The 13606-nt window shown below is 43.7% G+C and overlaps 1 protein-coding gene across 1 annotated transcript in view; it reads left to right on the plus strand.

The window, feature by feature from the left end:
- The first annotated feature begins 1289 nt into the window (after positions 1 to 1289).
- bnc2 (basonuclin 2) overlaps positions 1290 to 13606 on the plus strand; it is a 166704-nt gene continuing 154387 nt past the window's right edge. Inside the window, exon 1 of the mRNA XM_052085116.1 lies at positions 1290 to 1865. Within this exon, the coding sequence (XP_051941076.1) occupies positions 1848 to 1865 (18 nt within the window). The 5' untranslated portion in view covers positions 1290 to 1847. The remainder of the gene's footprint in view (positions 1866 to 13606) is intronic.

Below are 13606 nucleotides of genomic sequence, written 5' to 3' on the forward strand. Positions count from 1 at the left end.
CGCAATTTTATGAGAACAAAGTTGTATTTTAGACAAACACAATATTGGTTAAGACAAAACGTCTGCAGGTTGTTTAAGTAGGAAAAATATTTCATGTGAAGAAATTTTTTTTTTCCCAGGACAAAAAGAATATAGGCGTTTAAAAATATAGTTGTAAAGTTTACCCCCCCCAAAAAATTCTATGTCAAATAAAATAATGTTAGAATGATCCCCAGAGGGAAAATTCAGGAATTACAGTACCATATCATTTTATGAGTAAAAGTCACGAGCTTGTAAAGAAAAATGTCCTGATTATACAAGAAGAAACACATACAATATCAAAACAATTCAGTATTTTATGGTCAGAATGTTATGATTCAAGTATTTGACACAGCATTATCATCCTTGTGTCGATTCCCTTCAGATCGTGCAAGTGTACCGAAAAGTGTGACTTGTGAGTTTACTTCCAGGCTGTATTGTACATGTGGGCTTTTGGCTCATATACGAGTTTGTAATATCTCGTTTAATTAGCAAAGTCAAGCACTCGGGCGAACAGGCATATGGTCTTCACTCTCCCACGGCTTCAGCCAAGCTATGAATATGCATAGAGTGGGACCTCTGCAGCTTGTTAACCGCCAATGAATTCAACACAAGCCTAATCCCAGACCGATTATTTACCCCTTGACCAAAACATGCAAGTGGCGCTTCCGGACGCTTGACTTGGTCGGAATGGCTCCCTTGGGATTTGGCTGCCTGTATACACACCGTTTTCCATCTACTTAAGGCAAATACAGTCAAAAGCTTCCTTCAAATAGACACCTCCCTCATAGTATCAAGAAACAATTGCATCCGTTGCTCACCAAAATAGCAGCACCGGAGGATGCTAGATGTTGCTGTTTTCTTTCTGATTTATTTTCCATTAATGCAGGGCAGAGTTGAACTCCTTTTTGTAAATCCTCTTTCTTTGCTGAGGAATTTCAATAAAGAGATCGAGTTTTTCTGGAAACTGTGGCATCCAGGAAAAATGCATTTTCAATTTTATAGACAAATGATACTATTTATAGTTACAGGGGTGAGTGGAGAAGCACTTACTGTGTAATACGTACAGTGTGAATGCATCTGGTGTTTTGAGAAAAAAATGCACCTTGCCCCACTGGGGGGCCCTGCATTCAAAAAGTTTCAGAGAATTCCCCACTGTTTTTGTGCGATCATACTAAAACGATGACGCGAACTTTTAATTGAGCGCAGTCTCTAATAATTTGACCCACGCGTTGAACAAGAAGAAAGAAAGTTTCCTCTTGTTCGTGTTGCTTGCACAAAGACGCCACACTTGGTCCGTGACACAAACTCATCAAACAACCAAGTAGTCACACACGGAGCGCCAAGAAGCTTGCAGACAGAACACCTTCCCTGCAGGGCAGCGCAGACGGACAACCATCCAGGGGAGTGCGTGTGCGTGGGGGCCGGGGAGGCGTTTTTCTTTTCTCTCCTAGCTTTTCCACAAGGTAGGACAGACACGTTGAGCTTGTCGGCTTCTCTCGTTAAGAAGGCAAACTAAGAAAGGAAAAGGGGAAAAGACGAAGGAAAAGAAGGCGACGTCGTGATTGCGCGTCAGCGTCCGACTTTCCCGAATCTGGGTGACTCGCGAGTTGCCCCACCACCACCCAAGCAGGTTCCGAAGCCTCCTCCACCAAAGAATCACCTACGAGTATCAAGTACAAGTTTTTTAATTCGGCGCCGATTCCCGGCACGCGGCGAGCAGCGGCGTCGAGGAGAAAGTTCCCCGCTTGAGGGCGAAAGCAGGCTTTTTGTGTGCCGGAGGACGCAAAGTTTGCCAACGTGCCAAAGGAGTTCGTCAGTTCTGTCAGATGCGTCATGCAGCCATGGTAATTACGATTTTTGTTTCCATATTAATCTTATTCTGGTTAGGAAATGCAGAATCAGGAGACGACACTGGGGTTCACTTGATTTAGTCTGCGGTACGTGAACGCATCAGAGCAAACGAAAACTTAATCACGCATTTGTCATTTTTCTGTCACTTTTTTGTTGTTCTCCCCCCGCATTAACCAACCAAATACAGCACCTGACCTCACAAGAAAGGAGAAAATGGAACATTTTTGCAAATCTGAAGTAAATTTATAACTGATCAAAAACTGACATTGAAGCAGCAAAAGTGGCATCTAATTTCATGTGTCCAGTCTCAACTACTGTACCTGCAGTGAGTTATCTAAAACTGCCCAATTGACCTCAAAATGTCACCAATGAGCCAAGGACATTCATTTTGTGGATTATGTTAAGGCCTAAAATTCTTCGAGGCCTCATCCGTGCAGTGGGTGACAATTTCAGTTTGTTTTGGGGGACTTCCTGAAACAACCACTCCTTACGTGGTTGTTTATTTTGGGGTGAAAAAAAGTTTCTTGGCTGGCAAGGCACATAAAAGGTGAAGACAATATTTTACAATGTTGTCCTCTCATCAGAATTATAAAGGGAGGAGACATTGAGCTCAGACAAAATGTAACACACACACACAACACACTCACATGCACACACACACACACACACGCGCTTGCCATGTCCATGTCGTACATTTTAGTGGACAGCTAAGAGCAAGAAGAGAGCAGGAATAACAGAACAGTGTGAGATGAATGAATGACCCCCCAATTGAAAGCGCCACCAAGGTACCTTCACACATTCATCAATGAATGAGTGTGTGTGTGTGTTTCAGAGGATTTTTGGCCTGGCTTGACTGTGTGTGTTTTTGTGTGTTGGGGATATTTCGGAATTGTTTGTGAAGAATGACAATTTACGTTCCAGGGATGTCATTTCATGACTTTTATTTCTCTTCCCTGGCAGAGGGCATGTGCGTGCGTGTGCGTGTGCAATTCACATTTTCTCGACCAGCAAACAAAGCACCTTCACTTCTGCAGGTATTGGGATTTTGCGAGCCATGGATTACGATCACAAGTGTTGCCGTGGGCTCTCGTTAGTGGAGATGAATGATGAAAAAGGACTCGTGAAGAAAAAGTGCCACAGAAATGGTGTGTTAGGTTGAACAATATTTGTCAACAGCAGGCACGGCACGTCAAGCCCTTTGAGACTCTTCTGTGATTAAGGGCTATCAAAGTAAATTTGACTGGACTTAACAAGCATCGCGGCATATCACAGCACTTCCGAGATTGCCCCCCCCTTCCCCCATGTTAACAGTGCGGGGATGACATCGGAACAATCTGATTAGATGAGACCATGACATCATTCACTTTCTTGCTCTTGTCTAATAATTTGGTTCTGGTGAATTTGTGGAATGTGAAAAGTACTAAATTCCCTTCCTCAATAAAAAAAAACATTTTGTACTTTGATCAAGTGGTCATTTTTGTTGAGAAATGGCATTGCTATTAGCATACGCAATATATAAACATTCGTAGCAGTGTTGCTATAAATGTTCCTCCAGCTAATCATGCGTGAGGTGGAAAGCAAAAAGAAAGAAAAAGCAGTGGGAAAAAAAAAAGCGGAGGTTGTCAGCCCGGTCGTGATTCCTTTGGTACTTCGGGAATCATGAAAGGGGAGAGAAGTGCGTGTGCCGCGCTGCCGGTTAGTCGGTTCAATAATCTCCTGGACAGGTGGGCCAGTGAAGACCCTCTCTGCCGCTGGCCCTTAGAGAGGCTGCTAATGAAGAGAAAGGCTGCTTAGAGGTGCTCCGCTCCAACCCCATCAACCCTACACTGTACCCCCTGCTGGCTTCCTCTGATAACTGCCCAAGAACCAGAACACTCCATGCTCTCCATTCTGCCTGTACTGCCGACTGCCACATCCCTTTCTCTTAATTTGAAATAGAATGCCGTGCGTAATGATAACAATGTTAAGAGACCAACTCTATTAAACGATTTCTTTTGATAACCACATCAATGGCGAACATAAGTCAGACCTTGCACTTGACACAAAAGACTGCTCACTTGCATGAACAATGACTCAAATAGTCAACCAAAGATGATACAGTCACACCATGCAACAGTATTTTCTTGTTTAGAACATTTTTTAGCTTTGGCAATTAAAAAAAACACACACACACACAAAATCAAAACCCAGGACTTTATGCCAAAAAACAAAACAAATATTAATATTGTAAATATAAAATGTTCTACATTAATATAGTTGTAACTTTATACGCCGGAATGTAAAGGATTTCATTTCCGGTTTCTGGTCGTTTTTAGCTGTGTAGCATTATTGAGTATAATTTTCACTCCAGGCACGAATCAAATTGCCTTTGATTTTGCTCTTGAAAGTTGGATGCACTTCACTTTAACACAGCTCCAGGACTTCATTCCGGTGTTTCAAGATTACTTGCCAACTTTCGGTTAGCTTAGCAATTAGCATGGCTTCTCTATCTTCTGTTCGTTACTCATCATCATCCGTTTGTCAGAACGATACGATACATGTGAGAAACATAGCTTATTGTCGCCATCGAGGCGATGAACCATGACTTAGAAGCGACCTTGTAACATATTTTGCCACACTAGCTAGCCAGCCGAAGGTCGTTGCTAGCTACAATAACGTGCGCGCCCGGTTAATGTACATATACGTCCAGGCCAGCTAAGCTTTGTGGGACCATCTCCGGGGTTCATTTATAGTCACAACTTAAAAATCTGTGATCCTCAACTTTTAACGATGATTTTTAACATGTTTGAACACACACTCCCCAAAAATTGCGAGGAAGCCACAGTGTAGTGGAAGTCCACACTTCCAGTTGAAACTGAATATCTCTGATGTTTATTTTTCATTTTCAGTTTTATCATTAAATTCATTATTCCGATTATTATTAGCATCCGTTTTGATTTGGGAGACAATCATGAGATGGCCTCCGTGCTCATCCATCCTCCACAAAGCTTTGCTGTGAAGTTAAAACCTCAGCAATGCGCGGGTGAATACAAAGTATGTGAGACACGCGGGGTAGGAAGAGGAGGGGAACCAAAAAAAAAAAAAAAAAAAGAGAGAACACATTTATTTTAGAGGAACTTTATCCAGACAGTGATTTCAAAGCAACATTCTTGCGGTGTATTTATCCATCTAGGGGAGGGTCGCCGCTGCGCCCATTTGGCCCCACTAATGTCTCAGGTGGCCCAACGGTGCGTCTTGGCCACAACAGAAAAGGTAATATTGTGAGAAGGGAGTGGAGCAGGGCGAGGGTCACACACCTGTGGCGGCTGGAGATGGAAAAAATGTTGGAACACGACACCAGAGCATCAGCAGAGGCAGAGTACTTAAAACAAATTGCACGGCTGGCTTCTTAATTTTAAGAAAGCAAGGGGTGAGACGTTAATAATTCGAAACAATAAACACCTAATAGATATAATTAGGCTTCTCGGTGTCTCAGCAACACGGCATAAGAAATTGAATCCTCCCGCCTCACTTAGACTTTAATTTCCTGCGAATACATTTTAAAACTCCTCGCTACCTGAAATAAACAATGGACACTGATCAACGGGCTTAACGGCTGTTATGACAGGAGCATTTAGTGTGTTTTTACTCTTGCCTTATCACATAGATTTCTATCTGCGGTCGTTTAAATCTGCTCAAAGATAGATCGCCTTTTGCCTCATACTGATGGCTGTCTTTAATCAGATTACAATCAAGAAAGACCACAAAAAGTGTTTAAAGTGGAACCTGAACCATGTACTTACACTGCCCCCCCCCCATCCTTTTTGTCAGGCTGCATTTTTAAATGCTCATCCAAATTCAATTTCCCGAGAAAGGAACAGGAGGAAAAAAACGCAAACACACCCAGTGCGCTCACCACCGTGCATTTCGTGCGCGATTAGAAAGGAAGACCATTTTCAAAGGCGCACTTGCAATTCTCAACATTTTTCGCTGTAATTTGGGCTAGTTTGAAAGAATAGATTCCAAAATTTATCTTGATGGTTCAGCAACATGTAATGGTAAAGAGATTTGCCGTTAGGCAATTATTTGTAACTGATATGGTGGCTACCTCAAGACATAATCTAATGGTTCTGATAATGTCAAGCACAGTTTTTTGTTTTTAAAGGAAAACAAAGTTGGCGGCCTGGTGGTCCAGTGCTTAGCACATCGACCTAACAGTGCAGAGATTCTGGGTTCAATGCCAGCTCCGGCCTCCCTGTGTGGAGTTTGCATGTACTCCCCGGGCCTGCGTGGGTTTTCTCTGGGTACTCCGGTTTTCTCCCACATTCCAAAAACATGCGTGGCAGGCTGATTGAACGCTCTAAATTGTTCCTAGGTGTGAGTGTGAGCGTGGATGGTTGTTCGTCTCTGTGTGCCCTGCAATTAGCTGGCAACCGCTTCAGGGTGTCCCCCACCTACTGCCTGAAGACAGCTGGGATAGGCTCCAGCACCCCGCGTGACCCTTATGAGGATAAGTGGATTGGAAATTGAATGAATGAATAAAACCAAGTTAACAAAAAGTTCTCTAATTATTGCTTTATAGACACACGAGATCCTGGAATATCTTAAAATAGTCAGCGGTGATCACAAGCTCATTACGCGAGGGTACCCGCTGCTGATGCTCTGGACACATACACAACATTGTGTCCTTTTCCGCAAAAAGATGTTTCCATGTGAGATGTGACTGTGCCACGTTCATAGGGAATGAGATGAGTCGCGTTGATTGGTGTTGAATAGACTCTGCTGCGTTCACACCCACAACGGCGCAATGGTCATTGTTTTCACACATGGTTTAAAAAAAAAAGCCACAAACGTTAAAAGCAAAAAACTTGCATGTGGTTGCTCTCTCAACTCACTCATGACCTGCAGTGAGTAATGCTGATATCTATTAAGCCATGATCTCTAATTCAGAATGGAAGCGCATATTTTCAATATTTGTGTCTTAAACATCAATTACACTTCACTACTATAGGGGGAGCCCTTGAGGGAAAAAAACCCTGCTGCTTTAATTGGACTTATCCACAACTAATTAGCAGTTAGTGCAAAAAAACCCCCCAAAAACATTTCCGTGTGATGGCGTGTCAACAGCCCAGTCGGTAGTGGGATTATATTTCAATCGTAATCCATACGTCGCTGTGCGGACTGTAATTCAAAGTGATGTTACGCAAGGAGCCGCCTCCCAAATGGGAGAGAAATGGTTCTGCTGGGACATTCGCGCTTACGTGGTGTCATTTACTTTTTACAGCTCCCTACTGCCATAAAAGCTGCTCGCTGGAAACTCCAACAACTCTTTGTTTCTTTCTTTTTTTTTTCTTTCAGTGACTTCCGATGACTTTCTGCGCAGGTTCTTTCCATATTTGCGCATCAGCGTGCCGCTGAATGTTAGGCGCGGTGGAAAAAAGATCACCTCGGGCCACACGGGGATGATTTGATTCAAAGAGAATCATTTGCCCTCGAGGTGTCTTTTCTGTTCCCTGCCGAAAAGCTGGCGTGAGAAATGTGATATGACAAGATAAGTGGTGGCTCATGAAAAATTCCTGAGGACCGAGACGTAGCATGTTGACTTTGGAATGGCTGGCGTGGAGGAGCTCTACCCGACAAAAGTTACTTTTCCTGCAAAAACGGCTCACTCCAGAATGTTCTCATTTAGAACCTGTTTACAGTATATACACAGCAAAGGGCTGGAGAAAGTGAACCCCCCCTCCCCCCATGTAGTTCATTCCAGACATTCTCCCCCAAGCATGTCGACCAATACTGTTATTGGCCACTTTGTCCTGAAATAAATCAGTCGAGTGGAAGGGTGACGGATGAACAAACAAATATTCACACTAACATTTGCCCTTTTTTGGGGGGGCCGGGGGGAGAGAAGTGAGCTAAACCCTGGACTGATCTCCCACATTCCAAAAACATGCATGGCAGGATAATGAAACAAAATAATAATAATAAATTGTCCATAGGTGCAAGTGAGTGCGCGGATGGTTGTTTGTCTGTTTGTGCCGTGCGATTGGCTGGCAACCGGTTCAGGGTGTCCCCCGCCTACTGCCCGATGACGGCTGGGATAGGCTCCAGCACCCCCCGTGACCCTTGTGAGGATAAAGCGGATTGGAAAATGAATGAATTATGTCTCTTAATAATGCCTGATAAAAAGAGAGAGTTCAGTTTCAGAAGCAATAAATATTTTCCTCCACTTTCTATATTTAAAAAAATGTCACCTTTTTACAGACGATGCAGATCTTGCTTTTGTTCTGAATGTGAAGATCTAGCTCAGGGCAGGGGCGGATCTACTCTAGTGGGATACAGGGCTGTGGACCCCCCCCCCATATCATGAACAATTCCAACCTGTTTGCCTTATCATAGGTTTAAAAAATAATAATGCCAATATATTCTTCAATTTATTCTGTATGCGACAGTCACTCTTTGGGCACGTGCAGCAGACAAGCAATTATTAAAATGAACAACTTTGAACAATTCGGTCTTTAATTTTGGCTGAGGGAAATGCGGGATACTTTAGCCGAGTCACCAGTCAGTGGCAGGAAAGATCAAGTGCGAGCATGGACGAACGACTCCCTCAACCCGTTGCAAACTCCACACTGGAAGATCTGAGCTGAGAGTCAAACCCAGGACCTAAGAACTGTCAGGCAGACGCGCTAACCTCTGGACCAATGTGCTGCAGTGTGCGTAATTACCGATTCTTTTACATTCACAAATAGCGAACATTGTCCAACTTGAATTGGCTCCATTGTGCAGACCTACCGAACGATAAACGAATCATCTTGGTGTGTTATAATGTCATGCAAAGTAAAATAATGATTGTCTAGTCTGCTCGGTCCTCGAGTTTAAATGGTAAACAGGTTCAGAAACACATTCATGTGCTTTCTTTATAACCCACAAGGTTTACACTGACAATAAGTGGACCTTCATTGAAGCGATCATGTTTTTTTAATGCTCTTTCAGCCTTGCTGAAGGACCCCCCCCCCCCCACCCCCCCCCCACCCCTTGCACACTTTAGTTCAGAATTTGACTCCAGCTGAATCAGGGCAGGATGTTGTCGCTTAGTGTTACTTGTTCATGTTTTTAGGCTATTCATACACCCCCCCCACCACAAAAAGACAATTTAATTCAATTCAATGCAGTTGCATCGTTTAAATCGACACATTTTTCTTCCCTGATTCTAATCACTTTTTCATTACTTTATTCATTTCGTTATATTTCAATACAGCAGCAGTTTTGGAGTAACGTGTTGGCGGCCCGTTTGAAAAGAGCAGGCTGTCGTTTCTGCAAGCGGGCGGGGCGCAGTGGCGTCGGTGATGTTTTTAGAGCCGCGGGGGGAATTCTGCTGACAGGTAGCGTGTCGGCTGGTGGGGGGACAGTGGCGCTTTTGAGGAGGACACAGGAGACAAGTCTCCCAGCGCGGCAGGCGGGGAGAAATAGGGCCTCTTTCATGTGACTCTGCATTCCGCCAGGGCAGGCGCAGGCACAAGACAGAACATGCGTCTGACGTGAACCCCGCCCTCCACCCACCTCGTCGCTCTGCTGCTTGATGACCTTAACGTTTGTCAAAGGACCCCGTGGTGGAATTCTTTCGGACCATCTGTGTCAACGTGCAGGGCATGGCACGCACACATCTGCTTTGCGCATTAAGCGTCCTCATGAGATTTTTGCAGGAAATTGTACTAAAAGTTTCGCGAGGTTTCATGTTTATGAGACGACTGGTAGCTAGCAGCACTGCCAAGACCATAAATAAGAATGAAAGATAAGCGCTAATAGATATTTAGAGGACTACTGTATATTTCCATGCATTTGAATTAAAAATAAATACAATCGTAAATTAATTCAAAATCTTAGATTATCATAGATAAAGATGAAATCATTCTTATCTGGACACTCTGTAACAACTCTCACATAGGAGTTGACCCGACATTGATTATGTGCCGTCTTCTTTTACACAGTACCCAGCGAAGCGGGATATCGCTGCAATGTTATCCACTTTTGCGCAGCAACACAGCACTTTTCAAGAATGATGCGTGATAACGACATATTTGTGGGCCGGCGACAATTGCTTTCAACACAACACAAGGCAGTGTTTCGGCATTGCAGACTCTGCTTTTACAGCGCCGCTGTCCCACCTGATGCTGATAGTCTCTTATAAGGTGAAATATTCAGGAGACATTTTACAGCCCCGTTCCGTTTCTGTAATTGTACAGAATAGGTTCTGGGAAAAGTGCTCAAAAATATTCCGACTTTTTCTCTACTTTGAATTATCACCACTTAAACTAATTGAGTGTCTCTTTTCATAACGCTGCTCACAAAGAACAAAAGTCTTCACTAAAATATATGTACATTGTGCATAACCCTGAAAACAATTTCCGATTGAACCTGACTACATACTCAACAACCAACCATCCAACCAACTATCCAACCAACCATCAATCTACTTACAAACAACCAAGCTCCCAACTAAGCTAGATACCAACCAACCAACCAACCAACAAAAAAGCTACCTACAAACAACCAAGCAAGATACTAACTTAACTACTAACTAATCGATCAGCCAACCAACCTACAAACAACTAAACTACCAACTAAGTAATCAACCAACCAAAAAGCTACCTACATTCAACCAAGCTAAACAGTAAGATGCTAACTAAGCTACCAACTAAACCTACAACCTAAGCTACCAACCACTCAACCAACAAACAGCACCCCAACAAACCAACCAACTAACCAATCTGAAAAATGCCCATTTCCGACTGATTCCATCGTTCAAAAAGAAAAACGTTGACTTCATATATTTTTTGTCAACCAGTTTGGGGACAGTACAATTGTGTTGAAATAAAAATATCGAGGACAACAATGAAATTTATAGAAAAATGGCCATTTTTTTTCAACTCTGGATCGGCATGAGACACGACAATATTAAGTCGAGTACATTTCAATCTGACGAAAGTCTCACATGTAGGGTCTCAATAATGTGGCCGTACTTTTGATCGGCTACCAATGGGGCATGGCCTCAAAAGACACACACGCTAACACACACACGCACACACACACACACACACTGTCCTCTTCCATGTTTCTTTATTGTACCTCCTGTCACTTTGTCCTATTCATTTAACCTTTCATTAGAGCCAGCAGACAGTCTGCAAAGCTTTAGGAACAATGCCAAAAAAAGCCCCACTGTCACAGTTATTAGATTCCTCAGGCCTCCTTCTACTATGGCAACTCAATATGAAGAGAGAGTCGGCCTGTTCTGAGGGACCACGGGAGCGAGGGGGCCGGGGGAGGGCGGGGGGGGGGGCGCAAAGGGAAGAGGGGGAAAAACGGGGAGGAAAGAGCTTGACACCGCCGCCCATCTCCTGTGGCGAAAGCTCCGCTCGGCTTTGCCGCGCCACATGTTGATAGCGGGCGGGAAAGTAAGTTGTTGACGGAAACGTGAGCGGACGAGCGTGGTGGAGGAGCTGCAGTAAAAACGCAAGTGCTTTCTGTAGGAATTCCGTTTTTAATGGCTTGTAAGAAACAGCCTCATTTGGCTGTGAAACATGACATGGTGGTCTTGTATTTTGGGTGAGGAGGAGCCTCATGAGTGTCATTGTGCCAATTTGATTTCCTTGCACACCTCGGACTACGGGATGTGTCCAAAACGTTCCAGGACGGGCGACACAAAAGATATATTTTGAACCCAATCAGCCGGCACGTCCACAAACACACATTTTGACATTTTCATATTCGAGAAGAGGCGAGAGTTTTTGCAAGTTAACAATTGGCTGTCTCACTGCGACAACACCTTGAGCATCTGACTGTTCCTTGCCGAGAGGAACATCGCTGTGCAGGAAGGAGCGCAACCTGACCCTGGCTCCATGTGAATATTTCTTTGTCTTCTTTTACCTAGGTTGACTTAAATCTGCACCCAAATCTACTGCATGCGTGATATATTATGCATTTTAAAAATAATTCTCTGGTGTCTTGCTTTTGTCAAAATTACCCCAAGTATTAAGAATTGACTTTCTCTTTCTCGGCTTGCCTATGATTCGAAAGAAGCAAATGTCAACTGCAATCCACACGCAGGCCACTGCAAACCTCATAAGATGGATTGTAGTTTCACCCGTGGACGCAGCACTTCGTCAGTGTGTTCTTACCTTGTCATTTTGTGTAGCGAATGTTCATCCGGTACGCCTCGCGTGCAGTGGACGTGACGTTGAGTACAAAGACCTCCCGCAACACCATCGCCGCTTCGACAGCTTCACTTGAGTCCCTAGTAAGAGAAGAAGTTATGTTGGTCGGCGATAGACGAAGAAACACAAGGGGAGAGACCCACCACCCTTCCGCAGTATCGGTTGCATAGCGTCACTGCAGCTGTCATGGGCACAGTTTCATTTGACAACTTATGTTGTTCTCAAGAAGCAGACTTATATTTCTTTTTCCACCTTTATTCCATAATGAACCCAAAGAGCTAGCTGCCTTCCTGCTTGTTAATCCAGCAAACTGGAAACTCTTTTTCATATTTCTGTTTTGGCTCTTATCTATTGCATCTCTCTGTAGTGCCCCCTAGTGTTGAGACTGAGATGTCAAGTCACAGAAATACTTTGCGTGACGGGCTCGGAGGTCCCCGATAGGTCGAAACAAGGAGCAGGGACGACTTGCAAATGAGATGAAAAAGCAACGCAAAGCAAATCCAAAAAGTAACCCAAAAAACGCAGATCATGACCCAGTCAGGATGAGCCGTTTGTTTAGTCTGTGACAGAAATGACCAAAGTGCGCCGTCTTATTTGTCAATCAGTGCTACAAAATGTTTAGAAACAATCTTATCTTTGAAGCGTGACCCTTATTTTAACGTGCCCCCCCCCACCCACACACACTTTGAATAAGGGACAGTGTTGTGCGAGCCATGCCCTTGGCTACTGTCGGAGCGCTCACCGTGGCTATGATTGTGCTCTTTGTTTGGCGGGCCTTGCATAGCTCAACTTCGTTTGGCGAAGCAATTACGAGGCGGAGCGTGAAATCGTTTTCAATTTTAAGGATGAAGAAAAAAAAAGTTAACTTCTTTGTAGTCGTGCTTGTCATCTGCCTGTTGATCAAGGTCCATCGCTCTTTATTTATGTGCTTAAATCTTTAGAAACTCTTCCAAGGCTGCCTTCATTCACGTCGAACGCCGTGTTCGGATTCGGCGAGTGTGGTTATACTTGAACCTTTAAGATCTTTGGGACATTTTGTGCCAAAATGGCAAAAACACAACCCCCCCAAAAAAAGCAGCACATTGGTTCCTTGGTGACAAAAAATGTCCCATTTTTGACTCCGCATTCATCTTAAAAATGACACATTTCATTTTAGACTGACTGAGCTACTGCTGTTAATTTTCTGACATGTAAAATTCGGGCTGAAATTTTTTTGAAAGATTCATTCATTTAACGTGAATTAATCAGTTGTTTTTTTTGTGGGGGGTGCTGGACTTGCCTTTGTCACCCTTTCCAGACTGAAGTGATTTTACTTTATTTTTCATCTGTTTTGGAATTTCTTTGGATCGGGCATTTTGGGGCAGCTTCCTGAGGCCTTTTTGACTGATTTTGCCAGTCGGCTCCTTTTTAGGCGATATCTTGATTGGACAGGTCTGGATGCAATCAGGTTTGGGAGTGGTCAGTGAATGGTTTCCCCACACAGGTTCCAACAGCTTTTAAAGAGACATCTATCAAAAACTGCATGTTATGTTTATTTCCAGAAT

This window comes from Hippocampus zosterae, chromosome 13 (assembly GCF_025434085.1).
Source record: "Hippocampus zosterae strain Florida chromosome 13, ASM2543408v3, whole genome shotgun sequence".
In the NCBI taxonomy this organism is placed as follows: domain Eukaryota; kingdom Metazoa; phylum Chordata; class Actinopteri; order Syngnathiformes; family Syngnathidae; genus Hippocampus; species Hippocampus zosterae.